This window comes from Rhineura floridana, chromosome 2 (assembly GCF_030035675.1).
Source record: "Rhineura floridana isolate rRhiFlo1 chromosome 2, rRhiFlo1.hap2, whole genome shotgun sequence".
In the NCBI taxonomy this organism is placed as follows: domain Eukaryota; kingdom Metazoa; phylum Chordata; class Lepidosauria; order Squamata; family Rhineuridae; genus Rhineura; species Rhineura floridana.
Window position 1 is genome coordinate 54,204,019 of NC_084481.1, and position 15,335 is coordinate 54,219,353.

Genomic DNA, 15,335 nt, shown 5'->3' on the forward strand with positions numbered 1-15,335 from the left:
TTTTCTCACAATGCCCCTCTAATAGAGATCTGTAGGTCAGCGGCATAGGCCACTCCTAATATGTTTATTAAATATTACAAGATAGATGCATATGCATTGGCTGAGGCAGCCTTTGGGAGGAGAATGCTACAGCACATCCTCTCAGATCACTAGGGTTTGGCAGCCCAGCAATATTCCCACCCTACATGGGTCAGCTTTGGTATGTCCTACCTGATATCATCTTTTACATGCACAGGAGAAGAGACATTTGGTCTTACAGTGAACTTTGTCTTCTCTGTGCATGTCAAAAGATATCAGGGCCACTCTGTAGGAGGGCTGGGCTGCCATTACAATCACTAATAGGCCTTCAGCAGGGCTGCCATTACAATCACAAATAGGTCTTTAGCAGAGAATGTATGATTACTGTTGTCTTCTATTAGTGTGTTTTCCTATCCTTTTTTCCTTGTTTATTGGCTTGTCATGGAGAACTGAGACAAGAACAGGAGCAGACCAGGAAGTGCCTGCAAAAATTCAACAGTGCTCTTTTGCCTTCAGCAGCTAGGTGGAGCTACCTACCCACCTGATATCATCTTTTGACATGCACAGAGAAGACTGATTTCACGGTAAGACCAAATGTCCCTTCTTCCTTGTTACAGTCTAGAAGATTATGTTCTAGGATGTGCACATGAACAACTGTTCATGTAGTGGTCTCTGTAGTCATTAACAGTTACAGTAAGCAACTCTGTGTTATTAATACACAAAGGCTTTTTCTTTGTTTATACCCTGCCTTCTCCTGCATTCAAGATGATTTACTAAAAAAAACAACCAACAGCAATTATCTATCTAAGGTTGCAACCCTCAAAACACAGGAGTAATTCCCATCCCTACATCTAAGTAGGCATGCATAGAATTATGCTGCAAGAGTAGTTTAGCAACTTGAACCACCAGTATTTGCCATCATGTAACAGTTCACTCGTAAAATGTTCAAGATCTCAATGCTGTAAGTAAAAGCAAGGTTCAACTTACTTTATACATTATGTTTCCTTCTTCAATTAGCTTTTGTAGAAGGATAATCAAGATATCAGGTTTTGAAGTAGCCATGGCCCACGCTGCATTTCCTGGAATTAAAAAGGTTAACATTGAAATGCATTTCTGCTAATGTCATTCTGAACTCTTCAAATGGAATGAAACTGAACAGATAGTTCATGACCTGGACTGAATTTCTACTGCTAGATCAGTCACTGAAATGTATAACTGAAGTGCGGCCCACAAGGATCGCCTTAAGAAGTAGCCACCACGTTTAAAGAGCAACAACTTATGTGGAGCCATAGTTACTATCCAAAAGTTGGCAACCACAATTAAAAATGGCACCTTGAAATGAACTATTTTATCATTCTTGGACTGCATGACCCTCTCATTCATACTCCTGTCTCCTGGAATTGCAGAATGCAGCAGACGAAGACCATTTCAGAATCTGCTCAAGATGGGTTTCACTCCACACACCCCAAAACAGGGTGACCTACCTTCAACTGTCCTGTGGGAAGGATTCCATGAGAGAGGGAGATAAGCAAAGACCACGTCAGTGCCTGCTCCTGCTGAACTTTCCTGTCTTTCCCCTACAGGGCCTTTCTGCCACTAACTACCTTGTGGGATGAATCCTGATGGCTTATTATTATTATTTTTAAAAAATGTTACTTATAATCCAGCTTGAAGGATTTCTATCCTGAAAGGTGAAGTATAATATGTAAGTGCAAAAATAAATAAAAATTCTGTCTCCACTATGACTGTTAATATTTCAACATCTCTAAGGAGGCTCAAATTACTGTAATTAAAAATGAGATTTATTTATTTAGTATATTTGTATGCTGCTTTTCATCACCAGGTGACCTCAAAGTGGCTTCCATAACAAGAACAAAACAACACAATAAAAACAACTCAGAACATAATAATAATAAAAAACTACAACAGTACCAATAAATAACATCACAAAATATCACAAAACAGGCTGAAATCTCAAATCAATCTAGTCTAAAAAAACTAGAGAAAACAAATATATATATAGAGAGAGAGAGAGAGAGAAAGAAAGAAAATAAATATACAGTAGAGTCCTATCATTGTATAACCATCCATGTCTCCAAGAGGAGAAAGTTACACCACCGGGGCATCACTATAGAGAAGACCCTTCTCCAAGTCTTTCTCTGGAGAGAGCGATGTAGCCACCCATCTGACACCCATCTGACAACCCAGGCACCTGGTTGGCCACTGTGAGAACAGGATGCTGGACTAGATGGGCCACTGGCCTGATCCAGCAGGCTCTTCTTATGTTCTTAATGGAGGAATTCTTTCAGGCAGTCTAATGAGTGCACAACAGCAGCCATCCTGCTTCATAGTGGCCACCCTGAGAACCTACTTATAAGCTAAAATAAGATTTATAAGATAAAATCTGTTTTGCTAGGATATGTCTGGAAGTATTTAGATGGACATCTTTATTAGCACTAAAGCATTTTAGATATTAGTATGATACAAAGAGACTTTTAATGTGGTTTAAAAGTTAATAATTTCTTTTTAAATAAACCCATTTTATTTTGCCAACACTATAGTTATTTTTCACTAACCTAATTTGGCTCCTTTTCGAAGCAGTGTGACCACCACTGATGTATTTCGACATCCAATTGCTCTGTCCAATGGGCGCATCCCACTATTGTCAACATGTTCAATCATTGCACCCTTCTCTACCAAATACTGCACCTGTAAATGATCAAACAGAGGAATTCATTTTTTAAGAATACATATTTGTGGCAGTGGTCTCAATGTACCAGGAAATCCTTTTGCACAAGCCCCACTGAAATAGTTTCCCTTTTGAATCATTTATTCATTCTCCAGTTGATGCAGATGTTCCTTATGGATTGTGTCCATTTCTATATAATTGATCATAAAGGCCTGCAGTGCAGTTATTGAAAAAAAACTGTTAGAAACACTACCTCCAAAGATATGCCTAATTAATACAACTTAAGTTAGTCCCTGAAACAAGGAAAATCTTTCAGTATAATTAACCTATAAAGTAGCTTTCCAGAGAGTAGCAGTGGGGGGGCTTCTGCTTGGCCCCATGGCAAGGTTCTATCCTGTCCCCCACACTTAACAGCCACCAGGAAAGACCATTAGGGGATTTCAAATGAGGTATTGCTAGTATGCTGATGATGTCCAGCTCTATTTGGATGTGCTGAATCAGCATGGGGTCTTGTGATGAAGGGTGGGGTATATGTTTTATAAGCAAATATTTCACTTTCTTGGGATGGGTCTCACATGTTTAGAAAGTTTCACATTATGACTTTAATTATCCCAAGAAGTGACTTTTTAATATTATTTAGCTATTTAACAAAATTTATATACTGCTTGATTGTAAAAAAACAAACAAAACACCTCTGTTTTACAAAATGTAAATAGTTGCATAATACAGGCTGTTAGAACTCCATTCACTAAGTTGCGAGTTTATGTGAGACTATATAATATAAGCTATTGCTTATAGGGTGTACAAGTTATCAGACGAAACTAACTGACCACTTCTTTCATATTTTGAGATATGAATTCACTCTAAGAGCTTTAACCTTTCTTTTCAACCAAAGATTTGGTGCTCCTGAAAGATATTATCAGTGTTCAAGCATCTCTTTACAACTCACAAATCTTGGTTAGGTCACAGTAGACACATAAGTAAGGCAGTAGAAAAAGCCACATGCAATAAATTGTTATCTTCAACCATGTTATATTTGGATAGTCTTTTTCTTTTAACATTTCATTGCAAAAGCTTTATTGCACAGTTTGATCTAGTATTAGGATGTTAGTTCAGTGGAATCAAAGTAAAATTATTGTTCTCTCCAGTGATCCCCTACAAACACTTTCAACACAGTGAAGAACAGTACTCAGCATTAGATGTCTTCTAGATGTTCAAGAAAATAAAAGGGTATTTCCCCCCTCTGTTAAACATCTCTTGTGACAGCTAAAGTGCATGAAAAAGGCAGACTGAAATTGTTCAATTTACATTCCAGTGGGTGAGATCTCAGTGCTGTGGCTTGGTTTCAGATTGTGAAAGCTTATAGCAAGCATAGTATTTGACCTGACTTACAATATCCGAGTCTCCATAGAAAGCTGCTAAATCCAAGGGTGTTCTTCCATTCTTGTCTGTCTGGTCTATTGTGGCATCTTTCTCAACCAAATACTGGACTACACTCTTGTGTCCTTTGAGGCAAGCCCAACTCAGTGCTGTCAGGCCCTCCTTGTCCAGGAATGAAATGTCTGCACCTAACACATAAACCACAACTATGTTATTTTGAAAATAAAATTAAAATATGCCCCCCATTAAGCCATAATTTTACACATGGTTTGTTGAATTTTCTGTTCCATACTCCTAACTGGAATTATATAATTTTAGTCTACACAATAGGTTTCAGCATTATAAAGCATGCATTGAGACACTGTGAATGCTGAGCTGTCAAGCTGGGTTATCTATCTAAAGACATGAAAAATTAATAAGGTCATTGAAAAAAAGTCTTGAACAGTTTGGTCATTACCTTTGGAGATGAGAAATTCAACAGTGCTCAGATGTCCTTCACAAGAAGCTACCATGAGTGGTGTCCTGCCTTGCTTGTCACTTAAATTTATATCAGCTCCATTTTCCAACAGAAGTTTTGCAATCTAAAAAAGTGAGTAAATCCCCACCACAGTACTGTAAAATCACAACCTTAGAAATAAAGGTAATATGTATTCTGATCCTAACAGCAGCAATCCATATTCAGATCATGGTCCATGCCCTAACCCCAATAACTGCAGCAGAATGCTTGTGGAGCATAAAGTGCAGTTACCTTTGCATTAATAGTTCTTTGATTAGTCTGTGTGGCCTTAACCGAGTGGCACTCAAGTCAGTACAATATTTTCCTTTGAGTAACTGCAGACGTGCCACTTTTTGAAGAACAGGTTGTCTGCTATTCTAAAGACAAACTTTGTGACTTCACAGTTTTGTGACATTATGACATGCAACTCACATTGGCTGCTTTAGGACATAATGATAAACAGGGTTTTCTTATTGTAAGAATTACCCTAGCTGATCCCTTGGGTTTGTGTGCTCCCCCCCACTCCTGGTCATCTGGGCACAGTCAGGAGAAGGGAATCTGAAAGTTTTTGCTTCTGCTTTAGACCATCTACAGCTTAGAATTATGTCAGAACTTGACAATTGGTTAGCTGAGACGAGGCAACACAGGTTGGGGTTTAGACACAACATGAAACAATGTTTAACTGGAACCGGAAAGAAAAGCTTCCAACCTCTTTGCAGAAATGGAGAGGGGGTACATCCGAGGTTCATTCATATAACAACCATTGGCCAATCAGTGTCCAAGCTCAGCCACTGTTTTCATAATCAAATGCCCTAGGATTAATAGCCTTTTAAAAACACAATTCAAAAATGCCTGACTCCATCTAAAGCAAGGAGTAGCAAATTTGTGGCCCTTCAGATGTTGGCCATATTGTGTGGGGATGTTGACACTTGGGAGTCCAAAAACATTGGGAGGCCCACAGGTCAGCCAACTCTGATCTAAAGTTATAAAACTGTCCCTTATTAATTAAGCTGGAACTGCCAGTTTTAATCAAAGATTTGTCCCACCTGCCAATGTCCCTGACGCACAGCACAAAAAAGTGGAGGAATTCCTCTCCTATTAGTTCTCATTACTAGAGCACCATGTTGAAGTAATAGTTCACATGCTTCCAGTTTTCCTCTCCCAGCAGCAGCAGTCAAAGCTAAAAAGAAATAAAGGTTCTTAGTTTACCAGATTCAAAGGGAAAACACATTTGAGAAAAGACATTAAGCTAAAAGCATTCTATCCATTACTACTGAGTGTTATCAGCATTTAGTCCAACAATCAATAAATGTTTTTCTTGCACAAAAATATAACTTGTATTCTCAGGTATTTTGATTAAAATGGCATGTGGTGGTAGACGTCCAAACCAGTGATGGCTGATGCCCATGAGACTGGTAAGGCAGAAGGCAGGGAGCTCAGCAGTAGGTGGAGCCAGAACCAACTAATTCTAGTCCCCTGTCCCAATGCTCTTCCCTGCTGAGTTCAGGAGGGAGAGGAAGCTGACAGGTAGTGCCACCCCCTGGACCGTTTGTTGTAAATAAGAAGGCAGGCAGGTGGGAGCTGACTGCAGGCTCACTGAAGTTGATTTGGCAGTGCCGTTTACCCTAATGGACCAAGCCTCCTCTGGTCCAGACTGTTGATGTAAGATCCAGGCTACATAGCCAAGAACTGCATTTAAGAACAGAATGGCTCTCTTGGAACGGACCAAAGGTCCATCAAGCATCCTCTTTCGCCACATTCTCTTCTCTTCAACCTTCCAGGAATCACATGCCAGTGTTGGGCAGGCCACAGGCAAAAGTGGATGGTGCAATGAATGTAAATATAACCTTTGTACAGTAGGCTGCTTTGTACACATGCCCCTCTCTATCCTCTATCTATTCCAGTCAGGCAAAAACGTTTGAGAAGAGCACATAGGAAGGCCACTGAGAGGTGTGGTCTGGGGAGAGCCCCAAGGGCCAGACAGAGAGGCCTGGAGGGCTGCATTCACCCTCTCCCCAAGACTTGAGGTCCTCCACCTTTGGCATAAATGATAACTAGTAGATCCAATCAAGGGGAAAGGGTGCAATTTGTAAAAACACTCCTAAAGTGCAATCTGTAATTCTAGTTACAGCAATGGGAGGGAATTTTTTCCCTACTACCACAAGCATTTTAAGAAATGCACGTTGCAATCTCCAGCTTTCACTGTAACTCTAGCAGTCTTGTTTTTCATCCTCCCACTCTATCCTTTCTATCAGTGTTAGCCAACATTGTGCCCTGCAGATGTTTTGGGACCACAACTCCCATCATCCCTGACCACTGGACTTGTGGCTGGGGCCGATACGACAGGGCCCTGCACTGGCTATCCTGGCTTTACGTGAATAGCTGTTTAACATTTTAAAAATCAAGCTAAGTATTTCAAATCATACTGCACTTTCTTTTTGTGGAGTCCGATTAATCTATATATTTTCCCCATCGTTATGTACACATTAGCTTTTGCATGCTTTATATGGAATTAGCTTTTGCATGCTTTATATGGAACTTGAAATTAACCTGGCATCTCATGGTCAAAAGGCTTTGCTTTAAGCAAAACACTGAGTACAGCTATTCAGTGTTAACTGTACCTATACAAAGGCTTTCCACAACATCAAAGAGGATTCATCAATGCAGAAAAAAAATCCATCCCATTCCAATGATAACTTTTCATGTGAAATGTCACTGAATTCTTCCCAGTTTTTAAGAGACAATTTTATTCAAAATGAACTAAAATATGCCTGATTTTTCTTTCTAAAATGCTGGTCTATAGGAAGTACATTTTTGTCTGATGGCATTTGACAGAGTAGCACAATTAATTTTAGGATTACACTGACCATTTAGACCCAAACAATCTGACAGCTGTTTTTTGGATTCTTAAATTTATAACTATTGGTAATATAAGACGAAGACTAGCCTATCTTATAAAAACAAAAAACAATACTGTCCCTTATCTCATTATCACTTACAGTTCCTGGGCTCATGGGGCCACTTAAAATACAAAAACAATGAGTCTCAAGTATACCATATTTGGAAATAAGCAAGACCGAAGAATAGCTTGCAACAGGTTTAAACAAACAAGATCCTCAGGAAAACTATGTTAAGGAATGCCGACCATTCCAAAAAGGCCCACCTCTGTCTAATGCACTCTGCAATAGCTTGCCCTCTCTGACTTTAAAGAGAAAGGGGGGGATTAAAAGAATAGCAAAACAAGCAACAGATGTACAATGAAAATTATGAGAACAACCCATTAGGCTATAGGAAAACAATCTTCAGCAGATCTTTGGTCTGCTGTCAAAAAAGGGAGAGGGAGGAGGAAATTTTGAGGACAGGATCTTTGAATGGTTGAAAGTTTCTGTAACAATATAATATAATAAGCTGGCTAATACATTTTGTTATGTATGATACGGTAATTCAAATGTGATTCTCTTCTTTAGGCACCGCCATTTTTGCATGGATATATTCTCTTCCACAACTGTGCAATGGATTTCAATGCTGTAAATCCAGAACACACATTTCAGGAATACAGCAAATTGTCTTATTCCATTGGTCAGACCGCTGGTCTATCTAGCTTTGTATTGCCTACAATGGCTGGCAGGGGCTCTCTAGTTCATGTAAAGCATGTGATTCATCACAGAGCAGCAGTCCCTTTCCCAATTCTTGTCCGTGATTAAAAATATAAGGAGCAGAAGAGGGAGGAGAAACATTTTCTCCAGTGGTTTGCTTTTCTGCATAAAATTTTCCATTTCATAAGTTGATTAGCAACAATGAATGGATGTAATATTATACAGCCACAAGAGTGGCTGTATACTGTAGCCAGCATGGATTTTTCACATTCCTCAATGTTAAATTGAAAATACACCCCCATGCCATTCTGATCCTTTCCATAAGCTCATCTCAAAACAAACCTTACAGAACTTACACTCCTGAACTCAGAAATGCTTCCTTACCAACCCTCTAAATTTTTATGGCGATACACAAAACAGTCAGAGAGAATTGAGAGCTCAAAGTGGAAAAAGAGAGAGAAAAAACCCAGAGCCCTTTTGGACTTTTTTCTCAGATTTCTCATAATTGGTTGAAATTAAAAATCAGCCATGTTCACTGAGTACCTGTAATCCTGTTACTGACCTTACCCTTCCCTGACCTTCATCTTCTGCAGTTTAAAAGTTAAAAAAATGCATGGCTGATTTTTAATTAAGAAATTTTTCATTGAACACAATGATAATGTTGGGCATGCTCAGTATGAACGGTCAGTGTTCTAAAAGCCAGACTCACAGCTGCTTGGCTTGGCTTGGCTAATCGGGGCCATACCCATACCAGACCTTTATTTCACTTGAGACAGTCATGGCTTCCCCGAAGAATCCTGGGAAGTGTGGTTAGTGAAGGGTGCTGAGAGGAGACCTCTATTCTCCTGACAGAGCTCCATGGGGCAGAGTGGTTTAACAGTCAGCCGCTCCAATTGAAGCTGTGTGAGGGGAACAGGGCGTCTCCTAGCAACTCTCAGCAATACACAATATAGGAAAGTACAAAGTTGGAATAGGTGAGGGAGTAAGAGAATGTGGAAGAGGACAGGAGTCTACGCTGCATTCATGCATCAGAGACAAAGGGTGACATCCAATGTTGCACAAAGGGCCTTCTGTACATGTGACTTCTCCCCATTGAAGTTCTCTGTGCCCTCCCCCCTCCAATCTGCTCCAGACGATCCCCTACCCTAGGGAGCAGATTTTGGGGGGGAGCACATGGGGGCTGCAGGGAAGAAGAGAAATCCATTCCATCCACAATGTCCACATTGGGTGAACACAGTTTGGTTTTAGCTAAAGGATAAATATATGTTATATGCATAGGTGTGCATTAGACACTTGATTATGCTTTTTTGTTCATTCGTCTCAAGAAACTCTTTGTGAAAGAGCACTGGAGAGGGGAGGAGTAACTATTTTCCCAAGAACAAATTACCCACTAAGCATATTTCCCCCCCACACACTTAAGAGTGCAAATTTATGCCTATAAACAAGTTTTGAGAGCAGTTTCACATACTAGAAGTCTTTTTTGAAAAAAGTGGATGTCTCTTCTTCATTCTTAGCATACTGAGGTCCTTTTCAAAACCATTTTTTAAGAGGGGGTAGAGATCACTTTATGTTGTAGTCAATTGGAAAAAGACTATTAAAGTGAGAGTGTCAGAATAGTACAATAGTCTAAATATTTAACTAAGTTGCTTGACATTTGTGCTCACTGTTTCCCCTTAGCTTAACTGCTAATCAACATTATTGGCAACATCAGAAAAAGTGGATAGGGAGAACTTTCTCTCTCTCTGGCTCATAATAGTAGAATTCAAGGCCATCCGATGAAAGCTGGGAGATTTGGCACAGACAGAAGAAAGCACTTCTTCACACAGTGTATAGTTAAACTGTTTGCTCCTATATATTGGAGTGATGGCCACCAAGGTGGATAGTTTTAAAAGGGGGTCTGAGAAATTCATGGAGGCAAAGACTATCAATGGCTATGGTCCACCTCCGCTGTCAGAGGCAGTGTGCCTCTGAATATCAGTTGCGGGAATCACAGGAAAAGGGCTGTTGTATTCAGGTCCTGTTTCCAGGCTTCCCATAGGCATCTGATATGCCACTGTGAGAAGAGGATGCTGGACTAGATGGGCCTTTGGCCTGATCCAGTAAGGGTTGTTCTTATTAAAAACATGCAGCTCTTTGGCTATACTGAGTATTTATTACTTCAAATCCACACTTCTTATATTGCTTACTCCGATGATCAATTCGTTATTATTTAAGATGAAAAAAAGTTTCTTATACACATATACCTGTTTCCCCCCATAGTGTATCTGTTTCATTGATGTCAAGTTTAGGCTCCTTTTCGATCCTTATCAGAAAATCAATCACCTATGAGAAGGAGGAAAATATTAATCAGCTACCAATTTTAAAAGGCACACACAAAACCCCGAAAATTATATAGTTATGGACTTGATTTACTTTAGCACGTTAGCGGTAGATGATACATCTGTAAACAGTGAGTTTCAGCTCAACAATACATGACACATCAAAGTGTACTCATTTAAGGTAACAGTAGAAGTTGACCTAGGAGAAGCACTTTGTTACATACAAGTCAAGCCTTTTACCCTTCACTTTCTAGCAGACAAAACTAAAATCAAACAGTGGAGAACCCTGGTTTTCCTCATCCAGAAGATCAGTAGGGGCCAATAAGTTTGCCTAAAAGACACATTGCCCACCAGTACCAATTCTGTTTCCCTGCAATCTGATACTGTAGAGAAGGTGCTTTGCTTTGTAGAGTATACTTTCTGTTAATGAGAGTGGCAAAGAGGCACAAAATTAGCCTGCCACTGCCCAGCATAGAGCGTGCGCACCTAGAATGTGCTCCAGAATCATTTTGCAATGTGCAGAGAGTTCCATTGGAGATGCTCAGATGTTCCCTAAACGTTTTCCCTGAGTGTAGAAAGTTTGAAAAATACTCTTATGAATTATAATTAAAATAATGAGAACTGTTTTTCACTTGAACTGGTTTTTGGGTTCAGCTCAGTATGGAAGGGGAACAGTGCCAGCTTTTCATGCCTATGATATATCCTGATCCTATGAAACAGCAAGCTAGAACTAAATATTTGTAAATATGCTGATCTTCTACAGCTAAATGTATAAATACTAATATATTGTTTTCTGCCTCACTCAAGAGCTTAAATGAATAAAAATGTGTTTCTGTTAGTTTCATGTTTTATATTGCAAATTATTTTAATGAGTTCCTATAAGACCCCAAAATGGTAGTATAATCAAGGAAAGGACAAACAAACAAAGCAAGCCAATTTGTATTAATCCTGTCAGAAATGTTTACCAGGAATAGCTAAAGAAACAACTTTAATGTTTTAACCCAAGCTGAGAAATATGAACTGATATAATTCTTCTGTGCTCCATTTCTATCAAGAAAAACATTGTTAAAAAAAACAGGCAATGTTTAAATAACAACTTTTGAACTGTACTGTTACAAAATAAGGGGAACCTCTTATACAGGAAAACCAGTCTGCCTTTATACTAGTGTGCAGTGCAGAATTTAACTTTTTTTTCCTTCAAAAGTGGTGATAAAACATTATGGAGACTAAAGTTTGCATGCCAAGATTAATCATATAAACAAATACATTAAGAGAACTTCTGCAGTCTTGTGAGGGATGGGAAATAGTACAAATGTGATTTCAAGGAATAAACCATCTCCATGTATTCCATTATGGCTATATAATCCTTTATAGCCACATTGTGGAGACAGAAATCCTACTACAATTTTTTATCTTCTTTCAAAGAGCTGCACTTGGCACAAGTACAGACTCTACTACAGTATCATTTTTCCTCAAGCATAGGAAGCAGAAAACTCCACCAAGCAAGTCAGAACCATCCAGTCATCAACCCCTTACAAGTAATCTTTCTATTATAGAAAGGGATATATATATATATTGATATATATGATATTGATATGAGGAGGGCGTTGGATAGGGGAGAATATACCTTCCTCATCCTCCTAGATCTCTCAGCAGCTTTTGATACCGTTGACCACGGTATCCTGTTGAATCGCCTAGAGGGATTGGGAATGGGGGGCACTGTTTTACAGTGGTTCCGTTCCTATCTCTCAGGCAGGTGTCAACGGGTGGCATTGGGGGATGAGGTTTCAGACCCTTGGCCCCTTAATTGTGGGGTGCCACAGGGTTCTATCCTCTCCCCCATGCTATTTAACATCTATGTGAAGCTGCTGGGAGCGATCATCAGGAGCTTTGGGCTGCAGTGTCACCAATATGCGGATGACACTCAGCTCTATCTCTCATTTAAGTCCTCACCAGAGTTGGCTGTGAAAACCATGTCCAAGTGCCTGGAGTCCGTAAGTGGATGGATGGGCGAGAACAGGCTGAGGCTAAACCCCGATAAGACCGAGGTATTGCTCGTGGGTGACAAGAGAAGGCTGGGAGACATCGACTTGGTCCTGAATGGGGTAAGATTACCCCTGAAAGACCAGGTCCGCAGCCTAGGAGTCATTCTTGACTCCCAGCTGTCCATGGAGGCTCAGGTTTCGGCAGTGAGCCGGGCAGCTTGGTATCAACTCCATCTGATACAGAGGCTGTGACCCTACCTTCCTGTGCATCTACTCCCACGGGTGATACATGCCCTGGTCTCCTCTCTCTTAGACTACTGTAATGCGCTCTACGTGGGGTTACCCTTGAAAATGGTCCAGAAACTGCAGCTGGCACAGAATGCGGCGGCACGCTTGATCAAGCTTAGCCAACGCCGAGATCACATTACCCCAGTGTTAGTAGATCTACACTGGCTACCAGTGGTTTACCGGGCCCAATTCAAGGTGTTGGTACTGACCTTTAAAGCCCTATACGGTTTCGGCCCAGTTTATCTGAAGGACCGCCTCCAGTATCACCAATCAGGCCGCCTCACAAGATCAGCCACACAGGACCTCCTCTCGGTCCCACCAGTCAAAACAGCTAGGCTGGTGCGGACCCGGGAGAGGGCGTTCTCAGTTGTGGCCCCCACCCTCTGAAACTCTCTCCCTTATGATCTTCGATGCTTCCTCCCTGATGAGCTTTCGCCGAGCCTTAAAGACCTGGCTATTCAGGCAGGCCTACAAGAACCTTGGGGTGGATTAGCTTTTTGTTGTGTTTAGATGTTTGATATTGGATGAATTGTATATTGTATTTTAATTCTGGTTGTAAGTCGCCTAGAGTGTCCGTTAAGTCGGACAGATAGGCGACTGACAAATAAAATTTTATTATTATTTATTATTTATATACAGCTACAAAGATATTTGGAAATATCCTGGCATGTGCCAAATGACCTGTGTTTTATAGTGTAAGGAGGCAGCTGTTAACATATTTACTTCCTAGGAGGAGGCACCATTTTCCTGATGAGCATGATACAAGTAATCCTAGTTTCATGGGAAAAAGATATGTCCAGTTTGTTTGACCCCCTCTAGGATGCACACCTTAACGTGGTGAGGGGGCTTGAGAGCGTTGAAGAAGCTGAGAGCAATGCCGTCAGGAGTCTAGACCAAGAGGCTAGACTCCTAAGCAGGGGCACCCAAGGCAGAAAGGTCAAAGCTACCAAAATAAGATGCGTCCAAACTCAGAGGAAGGCAATGCTAAACCACCTCTGAATACCTCTTACCACGAAAACCCTATGAACAGTGTATCCAAAATGCAACATGAGATAGTGCTGGAAGATGAGACCCCAGGTCAGAAGGCACTCAACGAGCTACTAGGGAAGAACAAAGGACCAGTATGAGTAGTGCTGTGACTAATGATGCAGCTGGGTCAAAGCTGAATAGAAGACCAGAGGCTGATGCGCACAGATGTGAAAGGAGAGTCCGGAGCTGTATGATGCACACAATAGGAACATGGAATGTGAGAAGCATGAACCAGGGAAAATTAGAAATTGTCAAGCAAGAAATGGAACGCATCAACATTACAATACTTGGCGTGAATGAATTAAAATGGATGGGAATGGGACATTTTCAATCAGGCAACCACAAAATATTTTATGCAGGAAATGAGAAATTAAGAAGAAATGGAGTTGCTTTAATAGTGAGAAGTGATGTAGCAAAAACAATTAAGAGCTATAATGCAAGGTCTGAGCAAGTGATAGCAATGAGATTTAACGGGAAACCTATTAACATAACCATCATCCAAGTCTATGCTCCAATGGCAAATGCAAAAGAAGAGGAATTAGAGACATTTTATGCTGAAGTACAGGACAAAATTGATCACACACCAAAACAAGATGTTCTGATAATCATGGGGGAGTGGAATGCAAATGGCTTTAAACTTAGTTGACAGAGAACCAGAAGAACTATTGAGTGAAGGCAGAGACATTATTAGGGAGAATGCAAAAATACAATACCTCTAGTTAAAAAGAGAGAAAGACCTCAATGGATGACTGACAAAACTCTTAAAATGGTTAAATCAAGAAGGAAAGCAAAAGCAAAAGGAGATAGAAACACGGTTACAACCCTAAATCCAACAATACAGTGACTAGTACATAGGGATAAAGAGAACTATTACAATAGTTTTTGTAAAGAAATAGAAGAGGACAACAAAAAGGGTAGAACAAAAGCCCTATTCCAAAAGATTAGAGAAATTAAAGGGAAATTTAAACCAAGGGTAGGGGTGTTGAATAATCAACAGGGGGACACACTGACTGACCAAGATTTTTAAAAAAAGGAAGATGGAAGCAATATACTGAAGAACTCTATAAAAGAGATGCAAGGATGACAGATTCATTCACAGAGGAACCGTATGATGAAGAACCAGAAATTTTAGAATGTGAGGTGAAAGCTGCTCTTAAAATACTTGGAAGAAACAAATGACCAGGAACAGATGGCATGCCAATAGAGTTGCTACAAGCTACTGAGACTGAATTTGTCCAAATACGTTGGATAATGGAACGGCCGAGGAATTCCTGAAGGAAATCACCCTGTGCTTTATAGATTATAGCAAAGCCTTTGATTGTGTAGATCATGAAAAATTATGGAATGCTTTAAAAGAAATGGGGGTGCCACAGCATCTGATTGTTCTGATGTGCAGCTTACACTCTGGACACGAGGCTACTGTAAGGACAGAATATGGAGAAACTGATTGGTTCTCAATCAGAAAGGCTGTGAGAAAGGGGTGTATTTTATCACCCTACTGGTTTAATCTATATGCAGAACATATCATTCAGAAAG

The 15,335-nt window shown here is 40.2% G+C and overlaps 2 protein-coding genes across 10 annotated transcripts in view; one reads left to right on the forward strand and one right to left on the reverse strand.

The window, feature by feature from the left end:
• The window catches only part of WDSUB1 (WD repeat, sterile alpha motif and U-box domain containing 1), a 63,203-nt gene extending 61,448 nt beyond the window's left edge, over window positions 1-1,755 (forward strand). For 4 of the 5 annotated variants that reach the window (XM_061608714.1, XM_061608716.1, XM_061608712.1 and 1 more), the window contains one exon: window positions 1,425-1,755. The gene's annotated coding sequence lies outside the window, so the exon portion shown is untranslated. Of the gene's footprint in view, window positions 1-534; window positions 603-1,424 lie in introns of all 5 variants that reach the window. The other variant, XR_009760494.1, reaches the window with a different exon arrangement.
• The window catches only part of TANC1 (tetratricopeptide repeat, ankyrin repeat and coiled-coil containing 1), a 183,083-nt gene that overhangs the window by 13,429 nt on the left and 154,319 nt on the right, over window positions 1-15,335 (reverse strand). For all 5 annotated transcript variants that reach the window (XM_061608706.1, XM_061608702.1, XM_061608705.1 and 2 more), the window contains 6 exons: window positions 10,423-10,501; window positions 5,630-5,763; window positions 4,545-4,668; window positions 4,100-4,275; window positions 2,595-2,727; window positions 1,006-1,097 (listed from right to left, as the gene is read on the reverse strand). In XM_061608706.1, the coding sequence (XP_061464690.1) occupies window positions 1,006-1,097; window positions 2,595-2,727; window positions 4,100-4,275; window positions 4,545-4,668; window positions 5,630-5,763; window positions 10,423-10,501 (738 nt within the window). The remainder of the gene's footprint in view (window positions 1-1,005; window positions 1,098-2,594; window positions 2,728-4,099; window positions 4,276-4,544; window positions 4,669-5,629; window positions 5,764-10,422; window positions 10,502-15,335) is intronic.